At 43.9% G+C, this 23270-nt stretch overlaps 1 protein-coding gene across 1 annotated transcript in view; it reads right to left on the minus strand.

Moving 5' to 3' along the window:
• The window catches only part of LOC116862533 (PDZ domain-containing protein 2-like), a 91761-nt gene that overhangs the window by 19182 nt on the left and 49309 nt on the right, over nucleotides 1–23270 (minus strand). The window contains 11 exon segments of the mRNA XM_032849859.1: nucleotides 4090–4761; nucleotides 4763–4887; nucleotides 6445–6601; nucleotides 7340–7374; nucleotides 8863–8944; nucleotides 13364–13496; nucleotides 15108–15225; nucleotides 16378–16603; nucleotides 16748–16821; nucleotides 19315–19429; nucleotides 20578–20697. Of these exon segments, the coding sequence (XP_032705750.1) occupies nucleotides 4090–4761; nucleotides 4763–4887; nucleotides 6445–6601; nucleotides 7340–7374; nucleotides 8863–8944; nucleotides 13364–13496; nucleotides 15108–15225; nucleotides 16378–16603; nucleotides 16748–16821; nucleotides 19315–19429; nucleotides 20578–20697 (1857 nt within the window).

Consider the following 23270-nt stretch of genomic DNA (forward strand, 5'->3'; position numbering starts at 1 on the left):
TGCCTAAGCCTCAGTTTTCTCAACTTTGAAATGAGGGTGATCAGGGAAATGCAAATCAGAATCACGTGGAGAATCACCCGCAAGGGTGGCTGTGACCCAAAACGGAAATAACAGGTGTTGGCGGGGATGGAGACGAATGGGAACTGTGCGCATTGCTGGCAGGAATGGGAAATGGTACAGCCACTACGGAAAACAGTATGGACGTTCCTCAAAAAAATAAAAATAGAAATACCATACGATCCAGATACCACATTTCTGGGTATAGACCCAGAAGAATCGAAAGCAGGTTCTCTAAGAGATATGTGTACTCCCGTGTTGATGGCAGCACTGTCTGCAATAGCTAAAATGTGGAAGCAGTTCAAGCATCCATTGAGAGATGAATGGATAAGCAAAATATGGAACAGACCTATGATGGAATATTACTCAGCTTTAGAAAGGAAGGAAGTTCTGACACGTGTTACAGTCGGGATGAGCCTGGAGGACATTATGGGAAGTGAAGTAAGCCAGTCACAGAAAGACACAGACTGTCTGATTCCATTTAGATGAGGTACTGGGAGTTGCTGACATCAGGGAGACAGTGGAGTGGTGGTTTCTGGGGGCTGGTGGGAGGGGATGGAGAGTTACTGTAGGACGGGCACAGAGTTTTCTGGAGATGGCAGTGATATTGCACATTATGAATGTTTGCCCCTGAACTGCATGCTTTTGTAATGTGTATTTTACCACAGTCAAAAAACTGGGGACAGGGGTGCCTGGGTGGCTCAGTGGGTTAAAGCCTCTGCCTTTGGCTCAGGTCATGGTCTGAGGGTCCTGGGATCAAGCCCCCCATTGGGCTCTCTGCTCAGCAGGGAACCTACTTCCTCCTCTCTCTGCCTGCCTCTCTGCCTACTTGTGATCTGTCAAATAAATAAATAAAAAATCTTTAAAAAACTGGGGACAAAATGGAGATAAGACTTGCTCTGTCTACATGAAAAAGTGCTCAACATCACTCGGCATCAGGAAAATACAAATCAAAACCACAGTGAGATACCACCTCACACCAGTCAGAATGACTACAATTAACAAGTCAGGGAACAACAGATGTTCTCACAGATGCGAAGAAAGGGGAATCCTCCTACACTGTTGGTGGGAATGCAAGCTGGTGCAGCCACTCTGGAAAACAGCATGGAGGTTCCTCAAAAAGTTGAAAGTAGAGCTACCCTACAACCCAGCAATCGCACTACTGGGTATTTACCCTAAACATACAAATGTAGTGATCCTAAGGGGCATGTGGACCCAAATATTCATAGCAGCAATATCCATAATTGCTAAACTATGGAAAGAGCCTAGATGTGCATCAACAGATGAATGGATAAAGAAGATGTGGTACATATATACAATGGAATACTATGCAGCCATCAAAAATGAAATCTTGCCCTTTGCAATGATGTGGATGGAACTACAGGGTATTATGCTAAATGAAATAAGTCAGAGAAAGACAATTATCATATGATCTCTCTGATATGAGGAATTTTGGAGGCAGAGTGGGGGTTGCAGGGGGCAGGGAGGGAAAAAATGAAACAAGATGGGATCGGGAGGGAGACAAACCATAAGAGACTCTTAATCTCAAGAAACAAATTGAGCATTGCTCGGGGTGGCGGGGGAGGGATAGGGTGGTTGGGTTATGGACAGTGGGGAGGGTATATGCTATGGTAAGTGCTGTCAATTGTGTAAGAGTGACGATCCACAGACCTGTACCCCTGAAGCAAATAATACATTATATGTTAAAAAAAAAGACTTGCCCTGTTTAACTCATAGCGTTTCATTTTATTTAACTTTTTTTTTTTGAGAAAGAAAGAGAGAGCACACGTACAGTGGGGGAGGGGTGGAGGGAGACAGAGACTCTTAAGCAGGCTCCACGAGCAGCACAGGGCCTGACCCGGGGTTTGATCCAACGATCCTGAGATCATGACCTGAGCCAAAATCAAGAGTCGGACATTAACCAACTGAGCCACCCAGGCACCCCTCATAGAGTTTTAAATAAAAGAGGATTAAGTGAACCATTATAGAAACCAAATGCAGCCCACAAAAGGCTTTCTAGGTGTAAGACATTATTGTCTTTATACTTGCATAATGATATCCAAGACTGTAAGATCAGCTCCTCAGTTTGGCACTTAGGGTTAGGACTTATCAGAATAAATGAAATTCACATTTACTATTTCAAAATTTCACTTTAGCCAAGTGTCAATTACTTTATCTTCCTTTCTTCTATCTAAAACCTACTATAAAATAAGAAAAGTCACTACGAAGTTATATCAGCTTTATTTAAAATTCGCCCTCTGAGTTAAGTAGTCAGAAAGTGGCCCAAAGGTGGCAGCAGAGGAGAGAGCTGAACTGTATTTTAAAATGTTTAATCTTGTTATATGATGTTGGTCTCCATTTAAAAAGTATTAAATAAAAACAGTAGAAGACAACGAAGAAGAGTTAAACTTCTGTGCAAAAGTTTTAAATGCATCTCAAAATTCTTATTGGGAATACTCATTCACAATGACAAAAGCTCTATATAAGTTATCATGAATAAAACCCGTGGTTTATATAGATATCCAAAACGGGCTGAGGATACTTTTTGAAAGAAGGGCTTAACCTATTAACTTTGCATTTTATTTTATTTTATTTTTTTAAAGATTTTATTTATTTATTTGACAGACAGAGATCACAAGTAGGCAGAGAGGCAGGCAGAGAGAGAGGAAGAAGCAGGCTCCCCGCCGAGCAGAGAGCCAGATGCGGGGCTCGATCCCAGGACCCTGGGACCACGACCTGAGCCGAAGGCAGAGGCTTTAACCCACTGAGCCACCCAGGCGCCCCTTAACTTTTCATTTTAAAACACATATGGTAAGGGGGCCTGGGTGGCTCAGTTGGTTAACCTCTGACTTCAGCTCAGGTCATGACCCGAGGGTCCTGGGATTGAGCCCCTCATCAGGCTCCCTGCTTAGCGGGAGACCTGCTTCTGCCTCTGCCCCTCCCCCTGCTTGTGCTCTCCCCCTCTCTCAAATAAATAAACAAAATCTTAAAAAAAAAAAAAAAAGAACATATGCTAGTTGGAACCAATAACATTTTTTAGGAGGATGAAAAAAGATGGATGTTTCTATTTTTTCTATACAGTTAACAAAAATCCCTTCTGCCTAATACAGTTTTTATGACTTCATATTTTCTGGGTCTGTTTACACGTATGTTTGTATAAAGCACTTGAACACGCATCTTTATAAACACGGCCTTACAATCACCTCAGAGAGAAACTATTTATGTTGAGATCGTAAACAACATTCATTTCTCTTACACTCTCCTTGCTTAAGTGGAAGTTTACTGATTACAAATGAGCAATTTGACAATTCTACATCGTTGTAGCATATGTGCAATAAAGCTGTAACATAAATAATATTGACTTGCATCTAAAGTGGTGTGTTGTAAGTTTCTTTAAGATTTTATATTTAAGTAATCTCTACACCCAATATGGGGCTCACACTTAAAACCCCGAGATTGAGAGTCACATGCTCCCGACTGAGCCAGCCAGGCGGCCCAGCGTGTGATCAGTTTCTAGCGTGCCCATTATTTCATGTGATTCTCACAACGAGGGTATGAGTAGCTTTCATTCCACATAATCACCAAAGTCTGGAAGAGATAAGGGTCGCTCAGAACCTCATCGACTTGAGGGAAGCACTGTTAGGCTATGTTTGATGGTCAGCCCGGGTCTGGGAGACGATCTGGGTCCATAACTTGCCTCCGTGGTCCCCCACCTGCCAGCGGAGCAGACCCGGTGCTCTTCGCCAGTCTCCCACCACCCTTCCCTCATCCATCATGGCCCCGTGTCCAGGCAAGAGAGTGATTTCATCATCCGGCAGGCTGATCGATGACCGGATCCCTGGGCACGGGCCCCCACCTGCCTGCTGATACGCAGGCAGGCTCCCGAGCAGCCCGTGGACGGCAATGGATGACCACTGCAAGAGAAGCGGCCAGCCACTGACCCTCTTCCAGGCGGGTTACGCACTCACACACCCCATCCTCACTCACAGGGTAGTGACTCAGGTCCCAAGTTATGAAGAGGAGATCAGTTACCTTTTCCGCAGTTCCCCCTGGATGAAAACCAGTCCTGGTCTCTTTGCTGGCAGTGGCCCGGACACAGGGGATGTTGGCTCCAGCGGTCAGGTGCACTGTCTCCGAGGTGCTGGGCCTGGCGTCAGCCTCGGGCCTTTTGTGATGTGGGCTGACTCTGGCCACTGGTTTGTGCCTGGACCCCAGGCTGTCATTCTTCTGCTGGGTGGACCTGGGGGGATCTGTGTTTCCCAGACTCTGGGTGCCTGTGTCAGCTTTGTATTCCAATTTGGGGGAACTCTTCGATCCAGAGAGCTCCTTCCTCCCTGAGCAGCCAGGGCCACCCCTGGAGGCTCCTGCAGAGGACAGCAGGTTGGCTGCTCGGGAAGAAGTGTCCCCCACACCCTCTGGGACACTCTCCTCTAAGTCCAGTGAGCGGCCAAGGAGAGGCACCGAGGAGGCCTTGCTGACCACGGTTTTCCGGGGCTGTTCCCCCCGGCTATTGATACCCATGACCTTGGAAGAGGTCATCAGGATGTGCCTTGAGTCGTCCTCTGTCAGAGGCCTGCTGGGACCGGGAAGGGTCCCCGGGAGAGAAATGCAGTCCCCTTCGCCATCAAACTCTTCCTCATCGCTAGCATCGTCTGTGTCATAGCAGCCCACCCTCCTCTGGCGGAGGAGCGGGTTCCGGGGGGGGCTGCGGGCTTCCAGGAAGACTGGCTTGTCTGGCAACCGTCACCTGCTTGTGGAAGAGCCCAGAGGACCGCTGGCTTCCTAGTGTCACAAGGCTGTTGGCTCGGGGTTTTCCTGGCTCCTTGTGAGCTGGTGGGGATGGGGAAAGAAACAGTCAAATGAATAGGGTTTCCTGTCTGACCTCGTTTTATAAATCCCCCCCTCATTACACAGGAGCATTCGCACCCTCAAAACTGCTGGCCATTCAGCCTCTGGCCACTGATCACCCAGATTCAAGGATGTGGCCTCCTGGGATTTGCACCCAGTGGACAGCCGGCTTCTCCCTCTCCTTTTCCTAATGGCCTCCATTTTTGTTTGCTTAGTTTTATTTTACTTATTTTCTTAACCTCAACCTCTGGATTGTATGCTGCCTAGAGACAGAAATGTTTAATTCAATGTCCAGGATGCCTAACACACTGCTGGGGTTCAAACCAGATGCTGTTGCTGGGAAGTCCTCTTTGGGACGATGCCCGGAGACCAACCAGCCCCACACCCCTGCACCTTCTGATCACAAGAGGCCCTTCTTCATTTGCAGAGACGGCTGGGGGCGGGGAGGGGTGTGTGGCACATAGAAGCTCCTAGAGCACGGTACAGGGAAGCCTGAGATTATTATCTATGTAAGTTCCAAGCAGGGACAGGGAAAGCCCGTGCTGCTCAGCAAATCCTCCAGAGCTTGCTAAATGTACGGAGAATTACACGTGCCTTCCACCGTGTGATAGAAATGCTTCTATCAGGGGTGCCTGGGTGGCTCAGTGGGTTAAAGCCTCTGCCTTCAGCTCAGGTCATGATCCTAGGGCCATCGGGCTCTCTGCTCGGCAGGGAGCCTGCTTTCCTTCCTCTCTCTCTGCCTGCCACTCTGACTACTTGTGATCTCTGTCTATCAAATAAATAAACAAAATCTTAAATTAAAAAAAAAAAAAAAGAAATGCCTCTATCAGAGACAAGAGTAAGCTTGTCAGCTGTTCCAAATGAGAGCCAGAGCTGTCAAGCCTGCCTATCCTAAGACAGGGATGTTCTGGTGCACACAGTAGAAACAAACAAACAAACAAACGAACGAACAAAAGAAAAGAAAAGGGAAAAAAAAAAAAAAAGCGAACCACACCAGTAGAAGCCGGAGGAATCAGTACGGTTCGCATCAGATCATTCTCTCATAGTATAGTGAGAGCTTGATCAAGGGGATTTAGAAGCAAACAACTGTTTGACAACATTGATCTCTTACAAGTTCTGAATCTTTCACTCAACTGCCTTATTAAAACAATTCAGTTTGGGCCTGGTGAGGGAAGGGACCTGGGATTTGGCTAGGAATCCCTAAAACAGAAGGCTGTTAGGTGGTCACGCTGATTTCATGCCATAAATGTCAAGATGATGCTACATACGTAGGATCTGAACACTGACCAGGTGAGCCACCTCCAACGCTTGGGTACAGAACGTGCGCCCGGACCCTTTGACCCAGAACCAAGGGGCCAGTCGGTGGGGGGACGGGGGCTGCATTTTCCAAAAATAAATTCAGAATTTAGTCAGGGTAAAAAGTCGGCTTCTAGGCGACCAAAGCCATGGTTTCCAGGTCCCCGTTACATGTCCCCAGGACATTATACTGTCCTGCTACATAAACTAAAGGGACCCGAGTCAGAGAATAGCATTGTTTACTGGAGGTTTTGGCTGGGGGGCCACCGTCCTCAGAGGTGCTGCCGCCGCTACCCGGAGGGTCCTCATCCTCAGAAGCAGCCACCACGACGTCTGACAGGGAGCCTGGGACACTGTGGGCAAAGTATGGGGAGGCTTCGGCTTCAGAAGTCAGGGTGTCCTGTTGGAGGAGACGGAGCGGGATGAGGAGGAAGGCACGCCAGAAGGCGGTTACCTAAAACAGTAATTCCTGGCTTTCCAAGAACACTCTGTTCTCACCCATGGCCGTCTGCAGCAGTGGTGAGAGCGGACGCCCACTCCCGTGGACCCTAGGACGGCTAAAGTAAACAACTAATGAAAAAGGCAACAGTTGCTGCCAGACAATGTTTTTAAGAGACTTTTTTTTGGCCAAATGTTTAGCGATGACCAGAAAAGCCACAGAAGCAATATATCAACCAACCCAGGAAAAACACTGGGGGAAGAGACAGGAAAATGGGACGCCATTCCAAGCCACTGGTTCAGCCTAGTGATGGAACAGAAAAGAGGGGAGTCTGAGTCCTGTGCTCTGATCCACTGGGACTGAGGCATCCCCAGCTGGGAAAGATTCCAAGTCTCCTTAAAGTCACAGGTCCCCCCCAAAACCAACTGGGGACCCCTTTATCGTGGAGCAGTTTGAAAACTGCTTCTTAAATTGCAGCTCAGTTCTTTTATTGTTTCTCTATTCTTTCCTTAGTTGAGTATTTAATAAAAGAAACACCCATTTTTGTATCTTCTCAAATTAGCGGTGTTGTCATCATCTGTGAAGTAGCCAAAATGACTCCTGGACAAAGGCATGGGCTGGGCCCTCAGGGCTGACTTATGGGCTCCAGGAATTGGTTCATGATCCAGCGGAGTGGCACAGCAGTGTGCCTTGACTCACCTTTTTTGCAAGAGAGGGACTCTTCAAGGGGGTACCTGTTGGAGAGAAAATTCACCAGAATGTCAAAACAGCAAAGCTCACATCCTTACAAATATTTTACATTCTTATCCACAAAAGACGGAGCCAAACACATTAATCCCCCTTTGCTTTACTGACACTGATGGGCCAGGTGCATATGTATAGACAGCCGTGTTCTTGACCTGGGTACCCGATCCCTACTCCATGCCACCTCCCATTTTCAGCTCCTGATGATGGGATGATCCCAGTCAGAAGTAACTTCTGAATCTTGAAAGTCTTTTGTATTGCCATTTCCATACACACAGTATAACTTAATTATAAGTGGATGCCCCTCATCTCCCTTCCTCAACTATGAAATGCTGAGACCTTTACTGATCTGACCCCACAGTGCTCAGCACTACACCTGGATCTGGGGAGTATTCAGTGCTATCTGTTGAGTGAACCTAAGGATCAACGAACAGAGAAACAACACGCAGGAAACTCACGAAGGAACTCGGAGGAGGGCTGAGTACCTATTTTGGTTTTCAGTAGAAGGATGAAAAGATTTGGCATTGAAACTTTAAATTATGTGCCATGAGCAAAAAGATCTTGCGCATGAATTTCACAGCTTAATAAAATCTTTCATGAATGATGGCAGGGGTATGCCACGGTTATGAGGGGACAGCTCGCAGGCAGGTCAGGAGAAGGAGCCGGCCGAATAAAGAGCCCATTATGGCTGTGGCCACTCTAAATATATTAATTACAGATGTAAATAATCAGGGTATTACATGGCTGCCAAAAAATCCTATGCCTTCCTTTTCCTCTGACAACCAGTAACTCATATCTCAGTTCCTTTTTCTCCTGACATCAATCTTGACATCGGCAATATCTTGAGTTGAGACATGTTTGCAGAGTCCCTTTGGATTTCCATTCTACGGAAACATTACTTTTAAAACTTGATGCAATGTTTCCCATTTGAAATTCATAGGAAATTCTTACTATCTCAATCCTTCTCTGCCTGAACTTTTCCACTTAAGAAGGCGGAAATCATGATTTGGGGAGCTTCTATGGTTACCCCTCCTAAGTTGAAACCTAAAAAAATATCTACTTATTACTGAAGGAAGGTTGCCTTACTGGGTGGAAATCTTTAATTCACGTAAAGAAACCCCAGGCTTTGGGATAGAGAACACTCTGTGTCTACCAAACAACCGATATTTTGGTATTACTTTTCCTCCTCGGCTATTTCAGATGAATTACACATAAACGCGTGAAATGCTGTTAACTCACTTTTGCAAATCATCTCATAGTGTAAGAAGCATGCATGATTAGAACTTTAATAAAGCACATTAAGTAACAACAGAAATCAAAAACAGCAGCTGGGAGAAAGCATAGGATCTGCTTGACAATGACTTCTGGCAAACCCGATGATGACAAAGAATCCAGTAACCCGGCATGGGGCAGGGCCCCCGGGGGAGCTTCCTGAGAAGCTCTGCTGAACACTGAATGAAGACGTGCTATTATAGTACCTGAGCCAGGAGAGGAGCTGGCCTCCTTGCTCTCCTGATAAGTGCTGCGTGCGATCACTGCATCCATTTCCTGCTCGGAAATCTGATTTTCAGCAGAAAGCACAAATTAGATGGTTTTATTTATTTATTTCCCCCCAATAAAAGTAGCTAGGACCTGAGTCAGAGGCTGAGTGCAGATAAGGAGGGAAACCATAAAGCCCATGATTATGCCCACCCTCGGAAGCAATGACTCAGGGCATATAAGGACACCAGGTTAGCCAGTCGCTTCCGATGGTGTGTTTGGAACAAGGTCTTCGGCTGCTTCCCAGCGTCGTTAATGCTCAGGTGCCACAGTTACCAACCATGGGCCGAAACCTGCCTTTCTCTAGAACTTTCACTTCTAAATCTTTTTTCCTCTAGATTTTATTTAAACAATTGCCAACCTACCTAAAGCTTGTAAGAGTAGTGCAAAAAGAGGGTACTCTTCGTGGTTGTTGGTTTTAAACATTCTGCCACATTTACACTCATGCTCTTTTTTAAGACTGATTTGATATATATATATATATATATATATATATATATATAGTTTATTTATTTGACAGAGAGAGAAAGAGGGAGGGAGAGAGAAGGCACAGGAGGGGAGGGAAAGCAGAGGAAGAGGGAGGGATAATCTGAGCACAGAGCCTGATGCAGGGCTCGATCTCATGAACGCGGGACTATGACCTGAGCCAAAACCAGCAGTCGGAGGCTTAACCAATTGAGCCACCCAGGTGCCCCACTCATGCTCTTTCTTCACACACACACACACACACACACACACACGCACACTGCTTCACTTTTTACCAAACCATCTGGAAGTTAGCTGCAGACATCAGGAACCTTCACCCAGAAATATTTTAGCATGTGTCTCCTCAAAACAAGAACATTCTCTTCAATAACCCTGGCACTATTGCCATTCTAGGAAATGTAACACTGATACAAATGACCATCTAGTTTACATATCTTATTCCAATTTAGCCAAGTGTCCTAACACTATCCTTCAGAAATGTCTGTAGATGGAAGTAGTTCCTAAGAAGTTTGATGCCAGCTTGCAACGAGACAGGTTTTTCCTCCAGAATGCTTTCCAACACTCAGTTTTTCACCACCAGTGTGTTGCTGGGCAAAAGTGTCCCCTGAACTGAGCAGTGTACATCGTGATGTAACTGATTTGCATTCTGGTACAAGCTTGTTATCTCATGGATCTTAGTAGACCGTCACCAGCCAACACCCTTGCGTAGTAATGCTTCAGAGAAATTTCATTTTTGGCAATCTGGAATTCAATTCAGGGTCTGGTTGCCATGTCTTTTTAGACTCCTTTAAGCCAGAACATTGCTGAGCCTTTCTTTGTCACAATGCTGATATTTTGGAAGAAACCCAGGCCAATCAAACCCTTGGTTAGGATTTGTGTGATAGCGTCTTCATGCTGAGATTTAGATGATGCACTGTTTTTTTGGGCAGAAAAACTACAAAAACTGTTTCCTTCTCAGGCTTCAGGGAGGCATTTGGGGTCAATGACTCATGTTTCATGACTGGAGATAACTTTGACCACTCGGTTAGGATGGAGTTCACCAGATCTTTCCACTGGGTTTTTTTTTTTTTTTTTTTTTTTTGGTCATCAGTGAGTGATCTGCGAGGAAACAGCTTGCAACAACATCCATATCATGCTCCCAGTATGTTTTTACTCAATGGTTTTAACATTATTGATCATTTTTACTTGGATCAATTTTTACAATGAACTTTTCAAAATAGTCATTTTCTAACTTTTTTTCTTTCTATATTTACTGTTATCATGGTAGATTCATGGATTTTCTCCCCATCAATTGTTACCCATAATTGTCCTTATTCATAGAAAAGATTTTTAAAAAGCCTGAGGTATGCTGAATTATGAGATATTTTAAAAGGCCATTACCTAAATTGCATAGAATTTCTTTTTTTTTAAAGGTAAGAATACTGTAAATTTAGAGTGGTAATTTTGTGTGGTAAAATAATATTTAGCATAAATAACATTTGGATAAGCATAGCAATTTGTCTTAGTAAGTACATAAAGCTATGTAGGATTCAGCATTACATTTTAACCTAACAGATAAACCATAATCACATCATGTTTATGTAATACTTTCTGGTGGGCCTTACAGGAAATAATAATAACAAACACACATACATGCACACAGGGATATACACTTGAATACACACACACACACATACACACTTCATAAAGCAAGAGCAATTTTGTATGAATGAGTCAGGAAAATATATCAGCTTAGACAGTGGTTGCTACTTTTTCTTGACATGAAACTTTCAATATTTGCAACTATTTTTCTGAGCGGGAAAAAAATGGTAGGGTTTGAAACAAGTGAAAGACTTCTTGGGTAATTCTATTCATGCTGAGAGCCCCAGTACCAGCTAAAAAAGGATCCCCCTGACCTTCTTTTGGCAAGTCCAAGTCTTAGCTTGTCTAGACCTGGAGGGTTTGAATATCCCAGTTGGGCAGCCACTGCTCCAGTCATTATGAGAAACAGAAGAAAAGCAAATCCTTGTGGTATTTCTATTGGAACAACATGAAAACTAAGGAAGCACATACATTCAGAACCAAAATGTACTATTGGCATGAAATGCCGGGGTGAGTGGAATAAAAATACATTAAACATAAAGTGGAATCTTGACCAAAAGGAAAATACAGGGTGGTGTTACAACTAAGAACACCACGTTTACCTACGAAGAAATGTGAGATCTAGTCAAACAAATACTGAAATCTGGTTTTGCGGGATGTATCTCTAGCACCGTCATGATGACCATTTTACTGTGGCTAGAGGCATGAATCAACCTGGATTCAGCAGGCTCGCAGACCACCAGTCCATCAGGATTATTATGTTTTGCACTGAAATGCCATTTTGATGTTTGATTATATTGGCAAATTAGGCAGATGCTTTTGGGCTGAGAAGAAGCAGACCTTCACACAAATCGTGACCTGTGCTACGCTGGAATGGATTCTGAAGTCAGACATGCCTTGAAGCCAGTGACTGCAAACCATGAGAACTTAATTTTTTATGATGTTGCTGAGGGACGTGCTAGGTCAGCCCCAGCTTATTGGGCTGCTTTGGAAGGGGGAAGTGGGGGTAGGGGGTAAGGCCATGCAGGTGATGGAATCCAAGAGAGGACCTTGGAGAAAGGAGCCAAGACCACTCGAGCTGTGAGTATGAGGAGGAATGCTATTAAAAATGACCCAAAGAGAGCCATGGGGGCAGGTGGGAGACAAAGGAGAATAGGTTTTAAAGGAAAGTGTCAAAACTACAAAATAGAAAGGAGGAAAAATAGGAAGGGACAAGAGAAAAAATGCAAAAAGGTAGAAGGAGGACTTGATTTTATATTAATGATATTCAAGAAGATTTTCTTTAAGACATATATGAGAATGCATGTAGACGAGAGAAAACAATCTGGGAAACAAACAGTAGTGGAGTTGACTTTGAATCAGTCTAATGGTTGACCAAGCACTGTGGAAAACCAGTGCAATGGACCCCACTGAGACACGAAACATGATGCCATATAATTTACATATGAAGAAATTTCACACAGGGGAGGACCCGCCAGGTCTCTCTGCACAGACGTCTCACTCTCAGAATGGCACGTGAGTCCATCAAATGGCCTGGGCCCATTTAGGACATAACAGTACAAATGATGCAGAGGAGGTGGTCATAGGACAGGCACAACAAGGGCTAATGTCCTTAAGGAGCATTTGAGTTGTTGGAAGAAAAGATTAAATTTCATAAAGATACACCTGATTGTAATACTAGAGACAAGCTAACTTAAAAAGACTTTTACATCAAGTATACTCGAAACAACAAAATAATAGTGCTCAAGGCCAGTAGAGTCCAATTTGCTAAAGGCCTCTGGTTAACCTTAAAAAATTCAAAGCAACTGCTTCAGTATAGAGAAGATACAATCAAATATCAGCAAAGTCCGAGGAAACAGGGGTTATGATGGTCTGCAAGTTCAACAATGTGATATCGATGCTGAAAAAAAATTAGTGGGCTCCTAAGCCTTAATTATAGAAGTATTCTGCTCAGGTCAAGGATGGCCTGGACAGACCATTTAGTCCAGTGCTCTCAGATTTTCTGGATACAGAAACCCAAAAAGGTTCAATATCTCACCAGAGATCAAACAATCAGCTGGGACGTCCTAGGAACCCAGTACTCTTACCTTCTACCATATTTTATATTCACCAATAACAATGTCAAAATTTCCTCATAAAATTTCTACGAGTGTAAAGACGAAGAAGTCCAGATCCATGACTTGTTTCCCATGGGTATCGGTTACCCTAGTTGCCGTGTGACCACAAGCTGCTGATGACCACGCCCAGCTGGGTAAACTGTCTCACCAAAGAGCGTGCGTCATCATACAATCATCATAGGAGCACGGGTCTCACTGCTGCTGGACAAACAGCCACCCTCTCTGCCCCTACTCAGAACAGTATGAAATACTTCACCTTTGGGTTAGGGTGCCGGCCGATGACAAGGCGAACGGGTCCTGGGGGGCATTTGCTCAGGATGGTATGGACCTTGCTTAAAGCAGCGTGGCGGACGTTGACCGAGTTCACTTCCAGGATTTGATCACCACGGCTAGGGAAGGCAAATGACCAGCACTCTGTGGTAAGAGCTTTTTACAGGATCTTACAAGAGAGGTTTATCACATGAAATCTATTCTGAATACCTTAAGCAAGCAAATGACATCCTTTTGTCTTTTCATATGGGTAAAAAAGCAACACATTCATAAAGCATGTTGGATATTAAACTGGCAAAGGAGTCATGCATATCTGAGTTAAATAAATTGATAATGGGACAATAGCAAGGGTTTTCATTTCTTGAGCTCATGGTGTAGACTGGGTGCCCCTATGAACAATTTACATAGCACTACTTGGACTATGTATTATTATTCCTATTATTTAGATAAGGCCTGAGGCTCAGAGAGGTCACCCTGACGTCACACACTGTTGAAGTCGGGTCTGTCTACCTTTTCATCACAAGATAGCCTCTTGACCACCATCATTTTCTTTTTTCCTACCATCTTGAAATGATTATTGTAATATAATTCGAGGAGGAAATATCTCGAGCTCAAAGGTTACCCAAGAGTTTGTAAAAACGTTTTAAATTTGAAGAAATGAGAAATTGGGGACAAGATGCCCATTTTGACTTGAAATTATAGGCAGAGAACTCAGTATGAGAGAACAAAGACTCTTTATGTGGGGTTTGAAGAATGTTCATTTGGCAGGCTCCAGACATATGGAACCATTCAAGAAAGAAACATCATCTTGGGATGTCATTAAAGGATTTTTTTTCCTAGGGTTCTAAAAGTATATTTTCTTTAATGTACTTTGGATGATTTGCTAACTTTTTTTTTTTTTTGTATGGAAATTCACTCTGATGATTAACTAAAAACATAATCTATTGACAGGGCCCCAGAATGGCAACCTCAAGGAATGTCATTTTGGACAATTCCTCAACTGCTCAAGGACTTGGAAGCTTACAGGGGAGAAAGGTGATACTGTTTGCACAGGGCGCTTTGTGCAATATGTGTACTTCTTGTGAAGTTTAGGTGGGCACAGACCCACTGCAATTACTGTAGGACAGAACACCTAGACATCTCTTGTACCAACAAACACCCAGGCTACCGATCAACTAGCCGAACTGAGAAATCAGACACGCAGTGATTTCAGACAATAAGCTTCTAGACAACATCACTCAAAAAGAAAGGAAACAACAGGAAAGCCTCAAGAGGTCATGTTCAATCACAAAGGCCTCCTGTTGAAGGAAGGGCAGGATTTCGGGACTCTTTGTATCTAGTGATCATGAACTGTTAGGAGCGGTTCCCCGCATCACATGTGAATTTTGCATAAGTGAATATAAACATGAAAGGAAATACTTAGATAATCATAGATATTTATACAGAGTTGTATTCTGTCAAGTTTCTGAAACTGAACTTCTGAGTTCCAACAGACCAAAACAGACAAGCCAAGATCTGGAGTTCTCTACGTCAACATTACTTTCATTTAGATTACCTTTTCATCTTTCAGGAAATGCTATTAATTGTAATCTTGGCTATGTTAGTGCCAATAATACAAAAGTCGAGGATCTCACACAAGGATGTTAAATAGGGCAGGGTACCTCACATGTACACTCATTCATTCATTCATTAACACTCGAGAAGCCCGTACGATCGGCTTCACAACGAACCTCAGGTTGCTCTCCATCTTTGCCACGGATCCGGGGGCCAGGCTGTGAATGTAGATCCCCGGAGGGCTGTTGTCCAGAGCCAGGCAGCAGGCACCGATGCCTAACCCAACCCTCGGCTCTGTGAGAGGCATCGGTCACAGAAAAGAAAAAAAAAAAGTATAAGTGATCTGAAGCTGCATTAATGTACATTCAGACCAATAACCATTTATTTGTGATCAGACTCAGAATGGAAATCCTGCTTTTCTTTGTCAACATCATCCTAGACTGTAAATGAAATGAGTCCGCATGCAGAACCGGGGGGCTAACTACGGGCCGTGTGAATCATTCTCTGCTTCGTCTTAGGAGCCTCCGCAAATCTGTTTTTGGGAACAGGGAGAGTCAAAGTAATACATATATTTTAAAAAGATTTTAAGTAATCTCTACACCCAACATGGGGCTGCAACTCACAATTCCGAGATCAAGAGCCGTGCGCGCCACCGACTGGGCCTGCCGGGGGGGGGGGCCCCCAGTATTTGTTATTCTGGATACACAGCTTTAGGTTTTCTTTCATTTGCCTTTTTTTTTTTTTTTCCAGCAACTAATCTCCTAGCTATTTAACTGCCAACCATATTTCCATAGTAGGTGTAGAGAAAAAGAAAGTTGAAAAGCAGTAAGATTTGGTGAAGGCCCACAACTTTTAGTTGTTGTTACCTGTTTTCTTAACTATAATCTTTGGTTCTTTAAAAATTTTTTGAAGATTTTTTATTTAATTGAGAGAGAGAGAGAGAGAGAGAATGAGCACACGAGAAGGGGGAGGTGCATTGGGAGGAGAAGCAGCAGACTCCTGGCTGAGCAGGGCGCCCCATGCAGGGCTCGATCCCAGGACCCTGGGATCATAACCTGAGCCGAAGGCAGATGCTTAATCGACTTAGCCACCCAGGCGCCCCTGTTCTTTAAAATTTTATATTAGCCAGAGAATTAAACCAGTCTGTGATTTTTTTGTTCTTTTGTTTTTTGTTGTTTTTTTTTAACACAGGTTTCTGACACACAGTGATTCATCTGGGGAGAGCTTAAAAGACTTTGTGCTAGTGGTAACTTCTTTTCATTTTTTCAGTGAAAGGACTAAAACCTCTACTTTTGATCCCATTGTCCATTTAGAGAATACCATATGTTGTTGGCAGATTTTTCCAAAAGAACAACTTACAGAAAAAATAGAAAAAGTTAACCCAAGCACAGATTGCAAATTGTTACTCAAGAGAATACGATGAAAGTGGGGAAGAGCTGGTATCACCTTTGTTCAGTGTTACTTCCATGACGATCCTGTCCTTGGGCCCGGGGGCCTTCCGACCCAGGGACAAAGAGCTGCTTTCCTCGGGGCCTGCCGCTGAGCTGCCCGCACTGGCGTTGAAGCTAGGGGAGCTGGATCTGCTCACGTGTGTGGGTGTGGAGCAGGGCGTGAGGCTTGGGCTCAATAACTTTGTGCGTACTGTTAAGACAAACAATCCACTCCGGATTTGCTGGAAAGACAAGAAGAGAGGACGGCTAAAACAGTCAGACTGTTCCGAGATCAAAGGGTAGGGGAAAAAAAAATCTCAAACCCAAACCAGAAGGAAATAAAGGACAAAAAATAAAGAAGACAAAAGAGATGAGAATGTTGTTACCTTAAAGGTGTGAATGGCTTCTTGGAACGTCAAGCCCTTGATTGGTATTCCGTTTACATCGAGGATTTCATCCCCTGGTGACCAAACAGGATTATGTTAACATAGAGCTTCAGAAGAGGACAGCATATAGAACCTCATTTACAATTCTATAAGATGATTTTTATTGTTCCAGTGTGTTTCCATTAGCTTAGCTCCCGGGAACTTCACAAAATGGGACAACTAATAATGCATATCCTTTCTCAGTATTTCTGCATCTCCATCTTTAATGAAAACAACCAGGGGAAGTACCCAGACCTTATTGTTTTGTCATTGCCGAGTTTGATAATAAGTGTCCCAAGGTTAGAGATCAAAACGCAATAATAAGGCCCAAGTCTTTCCTCATAGTATCTGTTTAAAAACGTAAGCCAACAGGCAAGAAAGCATGAACACACACAACACGTGAGAAAGCCACTTCTGTATTTGCAGAAGACAAGATTTTTGAGCTTGGAGAACCATCCTGGGGTGTGGACAATGGTTTTAACAACAGAGACAAAAAACTTTTGAGATACTATTTAAGAATGGCAGCCCTGCCTCCAGAAATAGTCTGGATGCTGGGGGTTACTGAGGCTGTTCCCGGTTCCCAGTCATGGAGCTGCTCAATTACTCCACGCTTCTATCTAAGACATTATCGTGGGTTAATGCCAAACTGCTCTCTCATTCATTCTCTCTCTCTCTTTCTCCCAAACTATCCTGGATTCATCCTCATCTTCAAGCCCAGGAAGGTACAGTCAGGTCATTTTTCCAGCTGTTGATAGTGTCTGCTGAGAATAGAAAAGAACTTGGACATCCTGTTGACTTATCAGAGTTTGTTTTTGGTTTGTACTCTTGTAACATGGTCTGTGTTTTGGAATAACAGTTCATCAAAAACACTACGAAGGGGCCCCCAAGAGAAGAACAGATGAACTTTGTACAGCAGTTCAGGACAAAAGAGGGACTTCCCTTACCTATAACAAAGAAGTGTAAATCAGCGTCAGAACACATTTTTCACCTCTCATGGACTGTGGACTCCATTTAAGGAATCCTGTAGGTGAGTTTGAAAACGTGGCAGTAGCCCAGGCATTTGTGTGCCTTCTCTCTAATGCAATTACAGAGGTTGTAAAAGAAGTGAAATAATCTGTTTAAAATAATCACCTAACTAGGTGAGGTTCTGGTTTGCTTCCACATGGGAAAAGGATACGATCATTAAAATGATTGTTCATGCTCTTAAACATCTCTATACAAGATTTTTAAAAGATCATTCAACACATTGGAAATACATTCCAATGATTTACCTTTATGGTAAATGAACATGTATGAAAAAACAGTATTTAGGAGAATCAAGTGCTATTAACCTTTACTATTGATTTTTCCTCCATTTTTCTCCATTCTAACAGTTACTGTAGGATGAATTTCAACCAAATGAACACATGGCACATCCATTATAAAAATGCTCTGTTAGAATTTTACATTGTTCTGAAACTAGCTACAAATATCACCTGGGAGTTAATCCTTCCTCTAAGAGAGAGAAATAAATATTCTGTCCTCACAATAAGCCTGGTCACGTCTGAACATTAGCATACAGGCTCCTAGGGTAGCTCTGCCTAGAAAAAGGAGACTCCAGGGGATTCTTATCAATTTAAAAAAAAAAAAAAAGCCGGCCGAATATAAGAGTACCCACAATTTGGGTCAGTTGAACTGAGCAGTTAGAGAATTTCTGAGGGTAACTACAAATAGTGTGATTTAGTCATTTCATGAAGGAAGTGTGTTAAAAAGGGAGGAAAAAAAAATCAGGACTCGTGAATAGGTTCTGGGGATCTAATGCCCAGCATGGTGACTATGGTTAGCAATACTGTGCTATCCAGTTGAAAATTTCTAAGAGACTAGACCTTACATGTTCTTACCCCGTCCCACCACACAGTCATTATATGATGTGATGAGGTGTTAGCTCGCTCAATGTGCTGCTCATTTTGCAATATATGTGCACATTAAATCATCATGCTGTATGCCTTAAACTTACACGATGTTATGGATCAATTACATCCCAATAAAGCTGGGAGGAAAAAATGCACTCATTTAGTATCTTTATGCAAAATGGCAAAATGGCAGGGAATATGGAGAATATAAAAGGTACACACACACACACACACACACACACACACACATATGCACTCTGGCCCTGAGGCAAAAATGGCCTGTAAGCTCTTAGGAATTTTCAAGGCAAGGAACATGATTAAGAACCAAGGGGACAAGACAGACATTTAAAGACCCAAATAAAAAATATCAAATCATTCCCCACATCATCTCCTTTAATCCCCACAATGACTCCTCGAGATAGGTACTAATAATCCAAAGTTTACAAACTAAGGAAAGTGAAGCTCAGGTTACATCAACTGTCCAAGGTCATGATGTACTAAGTATTAGATTCAGCTCAGGTCTACTTGACCCCCAAGCCCATGGCCTTAGCTGCTGTGCCACTGGCTTCACATCTTGCACGGGTGATGGAATCAGAGCCCACCACCACTGAGAACCACCGAGAGGCTTTCTCCTACCTTCTTTAAGTCTTCCATCCTCTGCAGCTGAGCCATTTGGGAAAATGGTCTTGACAAAAATCCCCATCTGTCCTCGAATGCAGTCTCGACCTCCAGCAATGCTAAAGCCAAGGCCCTACACCCCAAGCAGAAAGGTTGTCAATGCAGTATTTAACTGAGGGCATCTGCTCTTATTTCTATTTAACTGAGGCCTCCTTCCCAGGTAGGCTCAGGATTAAGCTAACTGGCTATAAATTTAAATTTGCATTCTCTTTTCCACTTCCTTCCTCAGGTCTATTTGCACTGTACTAGCTACACATTACATTAAAGGGAGACAGTTTTAGCTTGAAACAGGTGAACTTGCTAGTATTTGACAACCTATGATCTTCAAAAACAGCAATTTTGCATGGATCAATGAATAGCTCAAGAGAGTCATTTCGTACAATTTGGGTGCCATATTTATTTTATTCTTTGGTGTCAGTCTTCCCGTTTTGGGTAATATCAAAATGGATGGTTTGGTATTTGTATAATATCAACTTATTTGTATTATTCTCTGTGATAAAGGCAATGCTATGAAATTCATTCAGAAGGATAATCAGGGATATATCCCCAGCAGCTGCAGGAGTGGCTTTTCTTTCAATAGTCGTAAATGTTGGAGCATTCAGTCCACCCCACCCTGTCCCCTGACTCCCAGGACAAGGTGACTCCTTATGTCGTGAGGCCAAGAGGGCGTGTGTCACTCAGCAGCCCCTGGGAGAGGAGGCGAGGGAATCCCCTCTAATCTACACAAAGGCCACTCAATCTATTCCTCTTTGTATCTTTTAATTTTATTTCCATTAAAAAAAGTAATAAAGCTAGGGTGCCTGAGTGGCTCAGTAGGTTTAGTGTCTGCCTTCGGCTTGGGTCATGATCCCAGGGTTGTGGGATCGAGTCCTGTATCGGGCTCCCTGCTCCTTGGGGAGCCTTTCTCTCTTTCCCTCTTTCTCTCTCATGAATAAATAAAATAAAATACATTAAAAAAAAACAAAACAGGGGCGCCTGTGTGGCTCAGTGGGTTAAAGCCTCTGCCTTTGGCTCAGGTCATGATCTCAAGCCCCGGATTGGGGGGGGGGGTCTCTGCTCAGCAGGGAGTCTGCTTCCCCCCTCTCTGCCTGCCTCTCTGCCTACTTGTTATCTCTGTCAAATAAATAAATAAAAATTTTAAAGACAGTAATAAAGCTAACCATGTAAGAAGCAGATGCTAACATTCACCTGGGCCAAAAGAGTGAGCAGAAAGGAGCTCACCTTCCCCTTTTCTTTGTAAAGCCCGATGATGGAGATGACCGAAGGCCGGATGAGTCTCCACGGGGACTCCACCTGCGTGGTGCTTAGGGAGCGCGTGGACTTCTTTACAATGTGATATTCCTACAAGTCAGCATAAGGCAAGGTCAGGGATAGTCGTGTGTACCCTTCTGGGGCCTCTGGCATAGAAATATATTCAGATTTTGAAAATCTCAGTTGTCTTTTGGGTTAGACAACCATTTCTCCCTGCTCCATGTCTGACCGAGCAGCGTGAAGGAGCTGATGGACACCATTAGAGGACCAGCCCCTGCTGTCACACGCCACATGGTGCTGCCCTTGCCACAGAAAGAGCCGCCTGGAGGCTGCAAGCACCCAGTGGTGCCCTTCCTTTGATGCTACCTGGCACATCCTCCTACTTGCTTTCTGGAATGGAGTCAGGAACTGGAAGCCGAGAGACCTCAGAGACGTAGGAGGGCTATCCTGTGGTCAGGTTCTCCCTGGAAGCTGCTCCCTACCCCCACCCCGTTCACCATCATGGTTAAAAAGTATCTTGCCATTTTAAGCTGAATTCACTCAACCAAAAACGTAGCAAGCCCTTGTTTCTTATTAAAACCCAAACCGCAAGCCCCGACAACTGTTATTCCATATAAAACACCCCACTGACAAAGGGCAGCAGCTTCAGTTCTAACCCCTCACATGTGGAAAATAAAATACTTTTCCATCAGCTACCCTTTCCCCCCGTGCTGGCGCGCAGGAGCTCACATCTCAATCCCTTTGCTGTCCATCACCCACACGTACACGTGTGCAAGCAGGGTTCACCGTTTAGAACATAAACAAGACTTTAAGCAAATCTGTTGCTAAAGCACTTCTACAATCTATCTTCTTGCTATTCTTCTTAGAATAATAAATCTCTGAAACGAGACAGATAGTCCAGCATAAGCAAAAAAAAAGAAAAAAAAAAGAACGTTGTGCTTAATCTGAGAAAAGAGACATCAGAAAATAGTTTCTAGCCTTAATTAGTATATTCTACATCCAAAGGTAGAAATGAGTTGTCTGCTAATGATATTTTTGTATTCCTGGCAGCTTAGAACAATTCTATTTTGCAGTTTTACAAAATATCTGCTAGCTATGCTGGCCTCCCAGACTCTAATCTATTTAAAAAATGTTGGCTTGGCAGGGTTACTGCCCTTTTACTGAAACCATCATGGAGATGGCCAGACATAGCCTATGGGTTTCCAGCCCTCAAATATGGAGTTCATGTGTGGACTTGTAAGGGAACTCTCTCTCCAGCTGCACCTCCTGCCATCTCCCCTTCGGGAGCCCGTGGGAACCAGAGGCCGGCTCACTGTCTTATTCTCTTGATGAGCTTCAGGGGTCCCACTGCACTTCTTAGACCTCCGCTGTCCAAGATGGCAGCCACCAGTCACCTCTGGCTGTCTATATTTAAACAAAGATTAAAATTAAAAATACACTCCTCAGTCTCACTGCCCATGTCTCATGTGCTCAGTAGACACAAGTGGCTACCATACTGGACAGGACGGACATAAGATATCTCCATCCTGGTGGAAAGCTGTATTGGGTAGCTCTACCCTCCGCAATGCTTTGTAGGGGAGGGAGAGAGAACAAGGGAAAAGAAGGGTGAATCCTGGTAGAAAAAGAAAAGAGCAGAAAGGAAGAAAAGAAAAAGGACATTTTGACAAGGGGAAAAAAATCTTTCCTCTAAAATCTCACCAGCCTGTGCTTTCTAGGAGCTTTGTCAGAAATAGGTATTTCTGGGCTATAAGTATGGTCAGGTTTCTCAGCAGGTCACTTAAGAATATCACCTCAGAGCTAGGCCTCCTTGGTTGTGACGGCAGGAGACCCTCTCTTACTTTCTGCACTAACTAAAACAGCCTGACAAGTGGTTCTCCTATGACTTTCTGGTTTACCTCCTGACTGTTGGTCCAGCTGGATCATTCTGAGCAGGTCACAGGCTTGTCACCAGTCACGGGTCTAGAGGAGTTTTAACGAGTACCCACGCAGGTTTTCTGCTCTGCCTTTTCCCCATGTCCCAACTCAAGTTGTCTTTGGGTAGATTCCACACAAAATAACCTGATCAGCAGCTGCCTCTGGAACACGGGCGCTTGGTATTTGACTGGCTAGGTAAAATGTTCTTCCCAGGGATTCTGGCAAATCACTTTGAGTGAAATACTCACTCTCTTTGAGATTCACTGGCCTGTCTGTAAAATGGTGATAACACACCCAAAGGAATGACTTGACCCAGATGACCTGCCCCAGGACCTTTTCATCTCTATGATTCATGAGTCTACATGCACTTAAGGATGTCACTGCTCCACCCTCCATTTCCATTGCTGCTTCACTGTAGGCAAGATGCCAATGGTTTCTCTTCAGCCCTCTGGCTGACGGTGCCAGGACTGCAAGAACACTCCATGAGTTCCCCAGAGATTGAGCCTGCCTTCAACTAGGTTGGGAGCTCTCTACACACTTGTAACTGGACTGAGGATAATGTAATTGCGGAAGAGCCCTGTGAAGAATTAGGGATCCCTGAGCTCTTCTGGGGCGGGTCCTGGAATATTAACATCATTGCCTCCTTTACCCCCAACTGCAGTCCTCTGACCTTGTCTATTTGAACCACTACTAAGTAACAGATAAAATACTAGACATAGTATAGGCACATACATGCACTCCCCCCACTT

The sequence above is a fragment of the Lontra canadensis genome, unplaced genomic scaffold (genome assembly GCF_010015895.1).
Source record: "Lontra canadensis isolate GAN:19392208 unplaced genomic scaffold, GSC_riverotter_1.0 scaffold254, whole genome shotgun sequence".
In the NCBI taxonomy this organism is placed as follows: domain Eukaryota; kingdom Metazoa; phylum Chordata; class Mammalia; order Carnivora; family Mustelidae; genus Lontra; species Lontra canadensis.